The 16,689-nt window shown below is 38.3% G+C and overlaps 1 protein-coding gene across 1 annotated transcript in view; it reads left to right on the top strand.

Annotated features, from left to right (window-relative positions):
• JADE3 (jade family PHD finger 3) overlaps positions 1 to 16,689 on the top strand; it is a 151,450-nt gene that overhangs the window by 69,289 nt on the left and 65,472 nt on the right. Inside the window, exons 3-4 of the mRNA XM_054566506.1 lie at positions 13,764 to 13,820; positions 14,604 to 14,683. Of these exons, the coding sequence (XP_054422481.1) occupies positions 13,775 to 13,820; positions 14,604 to 14,683 (126 nt within the window). The 5' untranslated portion in view covers positions 13,764 to 13,774. The remainder of the gene's footprint in view (positions 1 to 13,763; positions 13,821 to 14,603; positions 14,684 to 16,689) is intronic.

Below are 16,689 nucleotides of genomic sequence, written 5' to 3'. Positions count from 1 at the left end.
AGTATTGAAGCAGTGATAGATTGAATTGTTTTGTAGAGAGGGATGAATTCTGAATTAAAGCATAGGCAGTGGACTCAAATGGTCTCAGTGTGGAAAGGGATAATTAGCCCAAGAAACAAATTTATGATATTCTTGATTTCTGGAAGATTTTTGGGTTTTTTTTTTGTTTTTTTTTATTTTTTGGTTTTTTTGGGGGGGGTCCACATGGCGAGAATTGACCTTTAAGGACATAAGTGTCTTATATCTCTGGTCTGACAAGTGGACAATGTCTCTCTCAATGGCTCTGAAGAATATTTTCCAGAAAGCCTAAGGGAGCTGGACTTAAACATACTAATTTACTTAAGGATTACTTCCAAATACCTTCATGGATTTATCCTCCCTGATTGTATCTCAGTCCTCCTTGAAGCGGTTTACGTTTTCATTCTGTTCCACTTCTTGAGCTGATGAGTTCTCTAAGGTCTCTAAGCATTGCTCAAAGTCCTGCTTTCTTTTTGATAAAATTGCCTTTAGGTTTCAGAAAGTGCCCCTTTGTTACTTTACACTGATTGGGTGAATAAACTCAAGTCATTTCTGTACTCTTGATTCTTATCAGTTTCTGCTTCATTCTTTTAGAGCAAGATTTCTCAACCTTGGCAGTAATAACATTTTGGGCCATATAAGTCTATGTAGCAGGGACTGTCCTGTGCCTTGTAGGATGTTTACCAGCCTCCCTAGCCTCTACCTCCTCGATGCCCGTAACAGGCCTCTTTCCAGTCATGAGAACCAAAAATGACTCCAGATACTGCCACATGTCTCCTGGGGGACAAAGTTGCCTTCAGTTGAGAACCACTGCATCAGATTTTTGTCTTTTCCAAACTGCAAATTTTGTGCTTTTTTTTTTTTTTTGGACTACTATCCTTATAAATATGAAGTCTTATCTATCCAGTCAATTGTATTGTGCTTTTCTGGATTTTTTTTTTCAGCTCTTGGGAATGCCCATCTTGAATGACAGTGACAGCTACTTTTATAACTTCAAATTATCAGGTCAACTGCATGATTTGTTGGATAGTAAGGGAGACAGATACCTCAAAATCTTAGAAGTATTTTTTCCTAATTATAAATACCCCATACGTGTACTGTAAAAATTTGAAGGATGGAAAAAATTGGAGAATGTTTTCATCACCCAGAAATTCATCATTTCAGTGTTACTGATGTAACTGATGTTAGTAAATTAGTTTAGGGCCTTCATCTGTTTTCTATATATTTTATTTCATAGACATAATCTTAATATAAAGTCAGTTTTTATACTGTTTTTTTCCACTTAACATTTTAACATAAATGTTTCCCTATATACCATATTTAAATGATTGCATGAAATACTATAATATTAATATATACTTTAATCCTCTTTTGTTTGATAGCTAGGTTTCATTTATTTTTATTATGGAGTTCTAATGCACATTTCTATTAATAAACCATTTTCTAGGTTTTGAATTTATTTTCAAAGATGAATGTTGGAAGTTCAATTCATCGGTCAAAGGATATAAATATGTTTAAAATAGAGCCTTAAATTATTTTTAAGCTTTTGCATGGCCCCATTGAGAACGGTGAATAGGGGCTCTTGCATTGACCATGCATTTCAAAAGTACGTCTCATGGGCATCTAGAAGGAAAGCAAAGGGCCATGTTGGAATTAATGACTTTTCCTTGCCTGCCTGGTCTTCTGTGGGAATATTAATGGAGAGTCAAGTAGCCACCAAAGCACGGACTTAGATTCCAGTCCCAAATAATCTCATTAGGTTGACTTCCAGACAGTGCTCCTTTAAAAGGGAATTTCACCCAAAGAAGGTACTTATTTTATACATCTGTATTTTGCCTGGCGTATAGTCACTATTAAAATTAATCAGCCTGCTCTTAATCATTTTGGTTGAGATTATAGTAGGAATAAGATATGAACACTGCCATCAAATTACTGTTCGCAAGAGTGCAAGGTGAGGGCTGAGGCAAAGTTCATTTCTGCCAAAAGAAAGAAATACTCATCATGGGAGGTAAGGAAGAAAAGAATGCCTTTATAAAGTCTGTACCCTGAATAGAGACCTAGAAAATAAACAGCTGAATAATATTGTATTATCCAGATATAAGACATCAAGGCTCATCATGAAGTTACTCCAAGTTTATACTGTATTTATGATTTTACTTAACAAAAATTTTATTCTAAAGTACTTTTTAAAATGTACCACTTAATGAAAATTCACATGTTGTCTTAATAGGGGGTGCCTAGAAGGAGAACATGAGACAGTATTTGAAGGTACATAATATATTGAGGAAGTGCTGTCATGAAAAACCTGTAAGGAAATGAGAACAAGAAGGTAGGGAAGAGGAAGGAGCTAAAGTAAGGATATGGCCTTAGGAAAGTCTAACCTTAACATGTTTGGTTTGGGCAGGAGGTATAGAACAATTATTGGCTGCTGGCTGCCCCTGGGAAGGAGACAGGGAGAGTATAATCTTCCTAGAAGGACTCCAGCTCTTAGGGAGAGGGATAGCTGTAAGCCATTGGCATCCAACAAGTAGTAGCTGGGAGATGGGCGTGCTAGCTAGATAAATGAGACTTAGGTGGGGCACCACAGCATCTGTTACTCTTTTGTGTGTTTACTCTGTGTAGGACACTGTGCTAAGATCTGGTACAGTAAGAGATGAATGTGACATAGTCCCTGCTTTCAAGAAGTTCGTGATCTAGTGGCATGGCTGACCACGTAAAGAATATTTACAGTGCAAGTCAGGAGCTTTTTACATGGACAGAGACTTGAGTAGAAAGCAAAAGAGTGAATGATTGTGTGAGAGGGGTCTCTAGGAGCTTCACTGAGGAGTCCCTACAAAAATTGGTAGGACCAAGTTGGGGGGAAATGGACTGGCCATAATGAACAGGGAGGGAACTATAGATAGGGAAGAGCCCTGTGCCAAGGCTGGCAAGTATGAAACAAGATAATGTGTTCATGGAATCACATAGAGCAGAGCATGTGCAGGAAGCAGGGGAGTAGCAGCTGATGAAGCGGAACAGATTGGAGCCAGAATATTGTGTGCCTGGAAGGTCATGCAGGGGAAGCTGTGCTCAGAAGAGGCCACATTCCTGCTGCCTGCCTCAGGGCTCAGGGTCAACTTGGAGTGCCCATTCTGGATATACCTGCCAGCTCTGCCCTCTGGTGTACCATGCGGCTCTAAGTATGCCACTTAAACATTTGTGAGCCCCAATTTCCTCATCTGTAAAATGGCTAGGGGTAATGACATTTATATGACTATTGTTGTGATTATAAATAATACAGTCTGAAGATTCACCGTCATACAATTATTCTGCTCATATTTACTGTTCCTTGTCATTTTCCTACAGTAGTGCTGTCACAGAAATAGACAGATCAACAGACTGTAACAGCCCAGACTGAAAAATTTCCTTTCTTTGTTTTCTTTCCTAAAAATCATTAGCCAGTCCAGTTTCTTATTTTCCAGGGTTGGTATTACTGGTGTTATGTAATCTGTTTTCTAAGCTCTTTACTGATAATACAATATTTCTTGTTGCCATCTATAATTTAAAAATGATTGTTACTATAATAGTTTTAAAAACACCAAATTTTACAAATTCTTAAAAATCTGAACTAAAGATCAAAATACAATATTATAGAAATTAGAGACACTTCTAGCACAGTTCATAAGACCAGAACGTCAGATAAGGAGTACTTAAGCTCACCAGAATTCTTAGGTTTCCTAAAACTTTTTTTTTTATCCTCACCTGGGGACTTTTTTATTTTTTTTTACTACTTTTTGAGAGAGAGAGAGAGAGAGAGATCGATTGGTTGCCTCCCATGTGCACCCAGACCTGGGATCACGCGCACCCCTACCCAGCATCATATGCACCTGGACCAGGGACTGGACCTGCAACCTAGGCATGTACCCTGACCGGGAATCAAACTCTCAACCTTTGGGTTACAGGACAACACTCCAACCAACTGAGCCACACTGGCCAGGGCAGGGTCTCCTAAAACTTCTCGAAGTAAGGAAAGAGGGTCCATACTCAGTTAACTTTCTAAACTGAGAGTTTTTAGAGGACAAAAGTATTTCCTCTATGGCATTTGCTGCCTTTGATCCCAGTATGTTATTCATATAGAGGTTATATTCAGTAGACACAGAATTTTCCTGTTGCTACTCTTAACTTTACCTTAAAATTTCTCATTGGCAAAATGTTACAGTCATTTAAAAGATTTTTAAGCTCTGTTGAGGTATAACTTACACACTATAAAATTCATTTTACATATACAATTCAGTGGGTTTTAGTATATTTACAGGGTTTTGCAACCATCACTACTATCCAACTTTAGGATGTATGTTACCCCAAAAGAAGCTTTGTACCCATTTGCAGTCAGTTTTCATCCCTACTCCCAACCATAGGCAACCACTAATCTACTTCCTGTCTCTGTAGATACACCTACTCTGGACATTGCATATAAATGGAATCATTAAAAAAAAGTGATCTTGTGTTTATGACTTCTTTCATTAAGCATATTTTTGCTACTGTTTTTTACATGTTTTATATTTGTTTTGCATGTTGTATACATAAGTACTTGGTTCATTTTTATTGCTGAGTGGTAGTCCATGGTATAGATATACCACAGATGGTTTAGCCATTCACCTGTTGAAAGACTTCTGAGTTGTTTTCAGTTTTTGGCTATTACGAATACATCTGTTATAAACATTTACATATAGGTTTTTGAATGAACATAAATTTTCATTTCTTTGGGATAAATGCCCAGGAGTACAATTGTAGTTGCATATTTAATTTTTAAAGAAATAGCCAAATTGTTTTCTACAACAGCTATACCATTTTACATTTCCACCAGCAGTGTATGAGTGATTTAGTTTGTTCACATCTCCACCGTTTGAATTTTCACTATTATTTCATTCGCTGTGGTTTTAATTTTCATCTCCCTAATGGGTAATGATATCAAATATTTTTTCATGTTCTTAGCCTTGGTATTGCTTTTTGATGAAACGTCTGGTCAGGTCTTTTCCCTATTTTTAATTGAAGTCATCTGTTTCCTTACTGTTGAGTTTTTCAGTTCTGTACATGTTCTGGATACAAATGTATTGTTGGATATTTGATTTGTAAATGTGGGGTGGGGCAAAAATAGGTTTATACTTGTTATATATAAAATAATACAATAATTAATAAATAATAATGTGAGAAAAAAACTGTTGTGGGGGAATCAAGATGGCGAAGGAGTAAGTAGAAGTCACACTGACCTCCTCCCAGGACCAACCTGGAATTACAACTAAATTGTGGAGAAATCACCTGGAACAAACAACTGAACAATAGCGAGAAAGGAACCTTACAACCTTGGAGACAGAAGAATCAGTTTTAGCACAACCTAACTGGTAAGGAGTGCGGTAGAGACTCAAGAAGGCGGCAGGGTGCCCATGAGCAGCAGCACCATAAGGATATTAAAAGGGCCAGTTGGGCCTCCTGGCAAGAGTGGGATCTGAACCAAAAGCGGGGCTCTCCCACCTACAACACCAGAGTCCAAAAAGTACACAGATTAACAACCAGTTGCGAAAGCAGCAGGGTTGCTCTCTGCCAGAGAAGGCGGCTGGGGATGCAGAGTCTTTTAAAGGGCCAACACATAAATTTTTATTTGCAGCCACTTACCCTGGACTCCGGCAAAGACAGGGACAGAGTGGCCTAGAAATGTCTGAGGAGAGACTGGGGAAGGAGGCTTTAGGGAGAGAACTGAGAGAGTAGTCCGTGGGATCTTGGTGCTGACTCATCCCCCATACGGCAGCAGACATCTTGCTCAGGCAGAGACCACTCCCACCGAGCAGCAGCAGTATCAGAGGACCCAATAGCCCCCCCCCAAGCCGGTGGGATACCACCCTGCCCTGTGCTGTCTAAGCTGCCTGCTGAGTGCAGAATGGGAGACACAGATACTAGATCCCTGGCTAAAGAGGGTGCAGAGTGGTCTGGAGACACTTGAAGACAGACTGGGGAAGGAGGCTTTGAGGAGAGAGAAGAGAAAGTAACCAGTGAGACCTCGGTGCTCATTCCTCCCCCATATGGCCACAGCCATCTTGCTCAGGCAGAGACCACTTCCCTGAGCGGCTGCAGCGTGAGAGAACCCAGTAGCCCCGCCCTCAGGAGGGACTCCGCCCCGCTCTGAGCTGTCTAAGCCAGCCTGCTGAGTGCAGAGTGACTAGATTAACAGCTGAAGGAGACAGCCACAGACAGTAGATTACGAGAAGTCTCCAACAGACTGCCTAAGGCCAGACAGGGACAACACCTGACGTCCTCAGAGCCAGATCCAGAAAGAAAAAACAGAGGTCTCCTACCATAGAAGTTCACACCACAAAGTCAGGAAATCAAGACAGATCAATTTCAGAAGCAGAAACAGAGTCTCACAAATACTGGAAAAACAAAGAAATAACTCCCAGTCGAAGGGAAAGAAGGAATCCACAGAAAGAACTAAATGAAAGAGGCAAGTAAACTATCAGATACTGAGTTCCAAACAGTAGTTCTAAGGAAGCTCAGTGAGCTCAGAGAATTTCCAAAAAACTACAGAGAAACTATGAGGAACTTACTGCAAACTCTGTCAGCATGAAAAAGGACATAGAAGCTATCAATAAGAGACAAGAGGAAATGAAGAATACCATTTCTGAATTGAAGAACACAGTAGAAGGAATCCATAGCAGGCGAGATGAAGCCGAGGATTGAATGAGCGAGCTGGAGGACAAGGTAGAAAAAAGCTCCCAGAAAGAGCAAGGAAATGAAAAAAGACTCAAAAAGAATGAAGAGGTGTTGAAGGAAATGCAGGACAACCTGAAACATAGTAATATCCCTATAATAGGGATACCAGAAAGAGAAGAAGAGGAGCAAGGGATAGAGAACTTGTTTGAAAAAGTAATGATGGACAATTCCCCTAATTCGAGGAGAGAAAAAGTCACACAAGTCCAGGAAGCACAGAGGGACCCATTCAAGAGGAACCCAGTGAGGCCCACTCCAAGACACATCATCATTAAAATGGCAAGTATCAAAGACAAACAAAATCCTAAAGCAAGCAAGGGAGAAAGAGGCAGTAACATATAAGGGAGCCTAGATACAGCTAGCGTCCGACTTCTCAACAGAAACACTGCAAGCCAGAAAAGAGTGGCAAGAAATATTCCAAGTCATGAAAAGCAAAGGCCTGCAACCAAGACTGCTCTACCCAGCAAGGCTCTCAATTAAAATGGAAGGCAAAATAAGAAGGTTCCCAGACAAAAGAAGACTAAAAGAATACATCTCCACCAAATCAGCCCTGCAAAATATGCTAAAGGGACTGCATTATGATGAAGAAAAATTTTCTATGAATACCCAGTTCATTTCAGAGTTGCCAATACTTGATATTACCAATATTTTTAATACTCATTAATCTGATTGTGACAATGATGTTATTTTAATTGTTCCTTTACCATTTCTTGAAACTAAACCTGTTTTTGTATATTTGTTGCCTATTTCTATTATTTTTAAAAGAGCTTTAAATGACTTTTTGGTATTCTTCATCCATTTACTGATTAAAGGTTTGTAGAACTTTTTTCCCTAAAAAACAAAACAACTATTAACCCTTTTTTAGATGTGTGGCAAATGTTTTCCCATTCTATACTTGTCCTTTAACTTTTTTAATATGTATATTACTATATAGTCTTAAGTGTTTAATATAGTCATATTGTCAATATTTTACTTTATAGCTTCTACGTTTCAATATGTTACTTCAAGGTAAGAAAAATATTTTTTATTTTCTCCTAAAATTCCTTAGATTCTACTTATTGATTTTTAACTCAGCTTAATATTTCTTGTATGATGTGTGAAATAGGGCTCTATGTTTGTTTTATTTCAAGTAATAGTGGTCCATGCACCTTATTTGTTGAATAAGCCTTATTTTACCCATTGACTTGAAATATCAGTTTAATCATATATTACATTGTTAGATATATACATTTGTTTCTAGAATGCTCATTTTATTTCATTGATCTACTTGATTATTTCTGTACTGGTGTCATGTTGGTTTAATTGCTGAGACTTTAAATGTTTTAAATTTTTAAATATTTTATAATTGACTCTGATATTAAAAAAAATAAATAAAATCTTCTTGAAAGAGAGAAAGAAAGAAGGAAGGAAAGAAAGGAAGAAAGAAGGGAAGGAAGAAAGAAAGAAAGAAAGCAAACTCCTATGTATTGCAATAACATAGAGGGAACTGGAGAATATTGTGCTAAGTGAAATAAACCAGTTGGTGAAAGACAAATACCATATGATCTCCCCTATAAGTGGAATCTATTCAACCAGATAAACTAATGAACAAAATAAACCACCGGCATGGGAACGTGGAGCAGACTGAAAGTCACCAGAGGGGATGGGGAAAGAGGACAATGGTTGAATGAAGGGGAAGGGACTAGACAAAGAATATGTATGAATGACCCATGGACATGGACAACAGAGTGGGAATTGACTGTGGGAACGGGGGGGGTGGGGAGTGGGATGAGTGGAGGGGGAAAAGGGGAAAAAATTGAGACAACCGTAACAGAGTAAACATTTAAAAAAAATTTTTTTAAAGAAAAAACTGTTGTGGGTACTCACAATTGTAACCCTACTTTTGTCCATCCTGTATTTTGTCTCATTCTGTAGCTTTTTTAAAAAAATATTTTTAAAAATTGTTTATTGTTGGCACTGTAACAGATGTACCCCAGCCCCCCCTTTATTTTCTTCCACCCCAGTTCCTCGCCCCACCCCTGCCCTTCACCACATAAAAATATCTTAAGAGAACCTATTGCAGAGCATGTTTTTCATTTTGATGAAGGTGAATTTTTCTTTGATAGATCATGGTTTTCATGTCAAGCTTAAGAACTTCTTGCTTAGCCCTAGATCCTGAAGATTTTCTCCTTCGTTTTTTAAAAGTGTTATAGTTTTACATTTAAGGCCATGATCCATATTTTTAAGATTTTATTTATTTTATTTTTAGAGAAGGGAAGGGAGGAAGAAGGAGGGGGGAAAATGTCAATGTGTGGTTGCATCTCACGCACCCCCTACTGGGGACATGACCTGCAACCGAGGCATGTGCTCTGCACTGGGAATCGAACTGGCAACCCTTTGGTTTGCGGGCTGGTGCTCAATCGACTGAACCACACCAGTTAGGGCTCATGATCCATTTTGAGGTAACTTTTGTATAAGGTGTGAAACTTGGGTTGAGGTTCATTTTTTTATTAACTGTACTAATAGTACTAGAGCTAGTACTATTTGCTGAAAAGGCTATCTTTCCTCCATTGATTTACTTTTCTACCTTTGTCAAAAATCTGTTGGCATATTTATGTGGGAGTATACTCTCTTTTAATAATGAAAAAATATGTTATGTTGTGACAGGTAGAATAATGGGCCCCCAAAGATGTCTGTACCCTAATCCCTGGAACCTGTGAATATGTTAGGTTACATGGCAAGGGAGAATTAGGGTTTCTAATCAGCTGACTTCAAAATGGGGGCACTATCTTGGATTATCCAGGTGAGCCTTATGTAATCACAGTCATCCTTAAAACTGGAAGAAGGGAAGGAGAAGGATCAGAGAATGAGATGTGATGATAGAAGTGGGGTCAGAAAGATACAGTGTTGCTGCCTTTGAAGGTTGAGGATGATGGTTAGGATCCAAGGAATGTGAGTGGCCTCTAGAAAATGGACAGGCAAGAAAATGGATTCTCTTCTTAATTTTAGCCCAGTAGTACCTATATCAGACTTCTGACGCACTGAAATGTAAGATAATAAATTTGTGTAGTTCTAAGCTACTGAGTTTATGGTAATTTGTTACACAACAATACTAGTAAATAGGTATTTTAGAAAAGCTCCCATTGATAACAGGATTTTAGGTATTTGGGCACACCATGTATCTGGAAAGCTTACATATATATAGTATTCCAACAATATCAGACAAACGAAGCTCTACTCTAGGTAGATTTGTGCATTCAATAAGAAATAATTAGGAAATACATCTTTTATTTTTGTTTAAATTTCTACATTCATTGTGATTTTAAATTGCATATTACTTTTTGATAAGTCTTTTGTTACTGTTTTTGTTTACAATTCAGAAGAGTGTTTGAATGTCTTATGTTTTGCACCAAGGAGCCAGATGTAGCCCCCAGAATTTATATGTTGGGAGGTTAACATTTTATTTAAGGAAATATACTTCATTTTGCAGTATATACAACTATTGAATTATTACATTGTATACCTAAAACCTATATAGTGTCATATGTCAATTATATCTCAGTTTTTTCCTGTTTCAGTTATCTTTTTTTATGTTTTTGTTCTTTATTAAATTTATTGGGGTGATAATGGTTAATAAAATTATATGTTTCAAATGTACAATTCTGTATATTGTATTGTGTGTTTACCACGCAGTGTCAAATCTCCTTTCACCATATATTTGACTGTGTTTACTCCCTCCATATATGATTGACTTTTAACAGTAGGACAAATAGACATTTGGTTAATGTTTTCGATACTTGGGCTAATCCTATTAGTTTTTAAAATAGTTTTATTGAGATATAATGTACATACCGTACATTTCACCCATTTAAAGCATACAATTCCATGACTCTTAATATATTCACTGTGTGCAAACATTACTACAGAGTACTTTGAATATCTTATCTCATTGCCTTCTGACTTCCATTGTTTCTGATGAGAAGTTAGCTGTTAATTTTATTGGGGTTCCATTATAAGTAAGGAGTCATTTTACCCTGGCTGCTTTCAACATTTTCTCCTTCTCTGGCTTTCAGCAGTTTTATCATAATGTATATGTGGATCTCTTTGCAAGTAGTAGTGGTGGTGTTAGTAGTATAAATTTCTTGGAATTTGTCAGGCTTCCTGGATGTGCAAATCAATGTTTTTCAGTGAATTTGGGAATCTCCCAGCCATTATTTTTTCTGCTTTTTTCCCTCATTTCCTTCTGGTACTCCCATTTCCTGTATGTTGGTGCACTTAATGGTATCTCACATTTCTGTGAAACTTTGTTCATCTTTCTTCATCTTTTTCCTCTGTTTTTTGCTTACATAATCTATATTGATCTACTTCAAGATTACTAATTCTTTCTTCTGCCAGTTCAGATCTACTGTTGAACCCCTTTATTAAATTTTTAATTTTAGGTATTATACATTTCAGTACCAGAGCTACCATTTGGTTATTTTTAATACTTTCTGTCTCTTTATTGGTATGCTTATCTCCCTTTACTTTTTTTTTTTTCTGAGAGAGACATCAATTTGTTGTTCCACTTATTTATGCATTCATTGATTGATTCTTGTATGTGCCCTGACCAGGGATCAAACCCACAACTTTGGCATATAGGGATGGCCCTCTATCCAACTGAGCTACTTGGTCAGGGCCTCCTTTACTTCTTTAATCTTGGTTTTCTTTAGTTCTGTGAACATGTTTACGTGGCTAACTTGAAGTCTTTGTCTATTAAATCTGACATCTGGTTGTTCTCACAAGGAGTTTCTGTCAGTTGCATTTTGGCTAGTGTATATAGGTCATACTTTCCTATTTCATGTCTAATTTTTTTTGTTGTAAACTGAAGGTTTTAGATAATATAATGTAGTAACTCTGGGTACTGGCACCCCCACCTCACGCTCTTCATTGTTATTTCCTTCTTTACCTTAATGACTATCTGGATTATTTTATTGAAGTCTATTTACTCCCTGATTTTTCCTTACAGTATGAAGTCTTCATGTTGCTTCTTAGGGGTTCAGCCATTGGTATGCTCACAGTCACCCTGGGATGATAGTGATTTTGTCAAGTTTCCACTAATTGCTGGCTCATTGCTCTGTTGTTTTTAATGATGCCCTGGAAGCATGAATTGCTTCACAAACTGATCCAATCAAATTAGGGTTCCTTTAAAGGGATAGTTCCCAAGATCAGTATTTGAGATTTCTTCTGAACCCAGAATGATTTCTCCCAGCTGTCTACTTCCCTGATTCTCTTCAGCATGGTAGCCTACCTAGGTGTGAAGAACTTTTCCACACTTTGTTGCAAATGGAATTATTTCCACTGGGGGAAGATTTGGAGCCCTCTATTCTATGGCCTGCTTATCCCACTAGGCTAAATCTCTGAGCCACAGTCTAGGACAGAGGGTGGGGTCTTTTCTCTGAATAGAACCTCCGGCTCTCCTAGGTTTACCTCTGCTGATGTAGAACCCCCATTCTAAGAGCTGGGGCCAAGGAATTTGGGGCATCAGTGTTCTTGGTAGTACCATACCCAAAGCATAGCCTCCATCCCAGGAGTAGGGGACGCCTGGTGGAAGAAGGGAGCCGCCACTTCTCAGCTACACTTTTCTGGAACTTAGCCTCAGCAACAGATAGCTGCAGACAGGATGAGAAATGCTGACGTCCTGCCCCTCCCGGGAAGAAAGCCTTGCAGCTAAAGAGCTGACATTTGTGCTGGGAGGGGGATACAAGGAGTGAGTCTGGGCCCAAATACTATATAGGCTCTTACTTGACTTATGGAGTTTTAGTAGATTTCCTTTGATAAATGCTTCTTTGTTTGCTGTAAGCCCTTCAGACCATTCTCAGAGATTTTAAATGAGTGGTTTTTGTTTCTTTTTAAAATAATTTTCACCATATTCACTGGGGAAGTGGGTCCATATAGCTCTTCACATTATCATACCAGGAATGGAACTCTATTAGATTTTTAGCATGCAGTTTTGTTTCTTTTACTCCTAATTGCTCACAGTGGCCTTGTACTTGGAATTCTGTCTCTTTAGTAGATAATGAGTGGCTTGAAGGCAGTAGCCATGACCTTTCTCCCTTGTGGAATCATGATTGTTTATAGTAGCATTTTGTATACTGTGGCACATGATAGAATGTCAGTTACTGACTGTCCCACTGTCTTTTCTAGCTTATATTTTGAGCACTTCCTTTTTGACTTGAACTATCTATCTTCCTTTTTTCCTACACTCTGGTGCTGGAGTGTTTCCAGAAAGGTGGGGCCTTTTTTAATCATTTGTTGGCTACACACACACACAAGGAAGGACACTTGAACCATTTAAAGTTTTAGTCAAAAGTATTACATATTTTAACAATATAGGAGCTTTCTGTAACATCCCTTGCAGTGTATATATAGATGTAATTTTAAATTTGGCTAGTTGTTTTGGGGATGGAGACAGAGATAAAGTGAGAAAGGCAGGCAGAAAAGCAGTGTGGTTGTGCTCTTCAAGGTGGGACATGCCTCACTTGTTCTTTCTCCAGCCAACTGTGTCTCATGCCTTTCAACCTTGATCCTTGACAGTTCTGCCTTTACAGTTACTTTTTCCTTTTCTGCTCCTCCCTGGCTGGTGAGGGCCCCATGGCTGCCCTCTTCGTTTGGGTGGACATTGGTCATGTGGCCACATCTGAGGCTCCAGCCAGTCCTGTACTATTCATCGTCTCCTGTGTGGACTTCCTCCTAAGGCAAACACGTAGCCTCACCCAGTTTATGATAAACCCTATATTGGAGAATTTGGTAGTAGTCTTCTATCACTCTAGATCACTTGAGAATATTCTCTACAGAAATCATTTGACTTGTGTGATTGGCCTGCTGTTGTTTCTTGGGATCTTTAGGAAAGTATTGACTATTCTCTGGGATGTGGGTGTGTGTGTGTGCGCGTGCGTGCGTGCGTGCTTGTGTGTGTGTGTGTGTGTGTGTGTGTGTGTGTGTGTGTGTGTGTTGACTGTTTCATTCAGTGTTGTTCTCTTTCCCAGGATGCTACACAATGAAACGCCATAGAACTCTCAGCAGCAGTGACAGTTCAGATGAGAGTGAGTAGAACCAGCCAATAGCTGGTAACATCTGTATCTATACTCCTTGAGGATTTATTCTTTGACTTGAGGACAAGCTGTTTCATGCTTCCTTCCATGGTTAAAAATAATGTTTTCAGGAAGAAAGCTTGGGGTATCATTTTTCTTATTCATTTAAATTTCATTGGAAATTGATAAGTTAGGTGGGAGAATTGGTTTTGTATGGCATATAGCAGTTGTTTTTCACTTTTCACTTACCTAAACAACAAATGTCAAATCTAATAATGATTTAACAGTGCTTTTTTAGAAAGAAGGTAAAGTATGAGAGCATAAACTTTAGGCCCTGCAATTCTAATTGTAGCTCAGGTACTAAGTGTTTGACTGGCTGAGTCATCATTTGTAAAAGGCAACAATCTTCTTAACAATAGCATTTGGGGGTGTGCTGAAGGATATATACAGATTACTTGTTCTACATTTTTAGCTTTTGTGGATACTTTTTCTCCAGGTGGAACATGAATCATGTTATTCCAAAATGTTATGAGGTATGATTACATCAAATCAAATCTCCTCAGCATTAGCTTTGTTGAAGGTTTTGCACACTAAAAGGCTACCGGTAAATGTTTTTAAACTCCATTATGATACTTTCTTGGTTGTAATTTAACTTTCTTCAGTGTTGTGTATGAGATCACTGTGCTCTTCTCCATCATATCTTTCATATTCTCTTGGATGGCATTTAGATATATAACATTTAGTTATAATAGCAGGTAATAAGTCTCAGTATTTTTTTCTAATTATCTTTTGCAGGTCCTTCCACTTCTCTTACTTGTGGCTCAATGTATAGGAACAAGTCAAAAATTCCAAATGAACACAAGAAATCTGCTGAGGTGAGATCAGATATTCCAATTTTTAGACTTTAAAAAACACACAGCTGCCTTCTCCCTTACATACCTACAATATTCAGATCTTGGAGATGCAAGGAGTAAACTATGTACCAATGGATAGACTTGCTTTCTGATGAGTTTTTATTTTGTTTTCCAAGGAAGATTCCATTTTCTTTTCCCTTTGGGAAAACAGTAATCTTTACACTGTGATTTCATTTTGGCAATTATTCTTAAATGCCTGGCTTTAGAATGTAAAGCCTTCCTTAGCCAAAACGTCAAAGGGAGCCAGACTTAGGGAATTGGGAAGGACCCAAAGACCTGGCCTATGATTGTAAAAAGCTAAGTTGGTATGTGGGAGGCAGTGCAGGAAGGGATAGATAAGGAGGTTGTGGATGGAGAAGGAAGGACCAGGTTGGAGATTGGGGCTGTGATGGGTCCTCATGGCCTTCAGAGCATTGCCAGCCCAAGAAGAATGTGTCACTCCTGGTGAGGCTGGACATTATTTCTTCAGCTATTTTTTCATTTCTGTCTTCTTTCTCCTCCTTTTCTTGAGACTTAAATTTCATGAATGTTAGCTCTTTTGTTATTTTCCCACAGGTCCGTCAGGCTCTTCGTGTGTGTGTGTGTGTGTGTGTGTGTGTGTGTGTGTGTGTGTCTGTCTCTGTCTCTCTCTGTCTCTCTCTCTCTCTCTCTCTCCTTTCTGTTGATCAGATCGGGGAATTTTTCTTGTTCTCTTCTTTGTTACACTGTTAATTCCATTCTTCTATTGAGCCTATCCCTGAGTTTATTTCAGCTATTGTATTATTCCATTTCAGATTTTTCATTTGGCTATTCTTTATATCCTCTATATCTTTGCTGAAACTTTCAAATTATTCATTTCAAAAGAGTGTTTGTAATTTCTTGTTGAAGCATTTTTATGATGGATACTTTAAAATCCTTGCCAGGTAATTCTAACATCTGTGTTATCTTGATGTTAGCGTCTATGGTCTCTTCTTATTCCCAGTTTGTAGTATGATGAGTGATTTTCTGCTGTATTCTAGACATTTCTGGTATTACGTCATCAGACACTGAGTCTTATTTAAATCCGTTTTGTCAGACACCCATAATACCCAGACCAGTGGGGAAAGGGGGGCACTGACTCTTTACCACCGGGTGCAGAATTCTTAGGCTTCCCATCCTAGTTCTGTTGTCTCTCCAGGAAGATAGTTTTGTTATCTCTCTGAGAAGGAGGAGGGGATACTACCTTCTTTACTACTTGATGCAGGTGGAAATACTCACCTTGTTGCCTCCCTGATAGCAGGGGGAGTGGTGGCTGTAAGGGATAGGACATTACACATGGGCTATAGTTACAGTCCAGGCTCTCTATCCAGTCTCCGCTGATAACACATTGAATAGGAGGGACCCCTTATTATTACAGGGTGGAAGTGGATGTCAAGACCTCTTGGGTGATACCCACTGGCACCGTGACAATCACTCTTTTTAAATAAAACATTTGAAAAATCTCTTTTGAAATGTAATTCTCACACTATACAATTTATCCATTTAAAGTGTATAATTCAGTAGGTTTTAGTATATTCACAGAGTTGCATAACCATTACCACAGTGTAAATGTAGAATCTTTTTATCACCCTAGAAGGAAATCCCCTTACCCATTAGCCATTATTCCCCAATCCTCCTACTCCCAGCCCCTGCCAGCCACTAATCTAATTTCTGTCTCTATGGATTTGCCTATTCTGGATATTTCATATTAATGGAATCACAATATACAGTTTTTTGTGTTTGGCTTCTTTCACTTAGCATAACATTTTCAAGATTCATTCATGTTTTTGCATGTATCAGTACCTCATCTTTTTATGACTGAATGATATTCCACTGTATGGATATATCACATTTTGTCTATTCATTAGTTATGAACAATTGGGTTATCTCCATTTTTAGAGAATTATGAATAATGCTACTTTGAATTCATAGCAACAGCTATGAACATTCATGTACAAGATTTTATGCGA

This window comes from Pteronotus mesoamericanus, unplaced genomic scaffold, assembly GCF_021234165.1.
Source record: "Pteronotus mesoamericanus isolate MK-2021 breed Mesoamerican mustached bat unplaced genomic scaffold, CSHL_Meso_final contig_173, whole genome shotgun sequence".
Lineage (NCBI taxonomy): Eukaryota > Metazoa > Chordata > Mammalia > Chiroptera > Mormoopidae > Pteronotus > Pteronotus mesoamericanus.
Note: the sequence above shows the minus strand (reverse complement) of the source record. Positions and strands in the feature narration are given on the sequence as shown.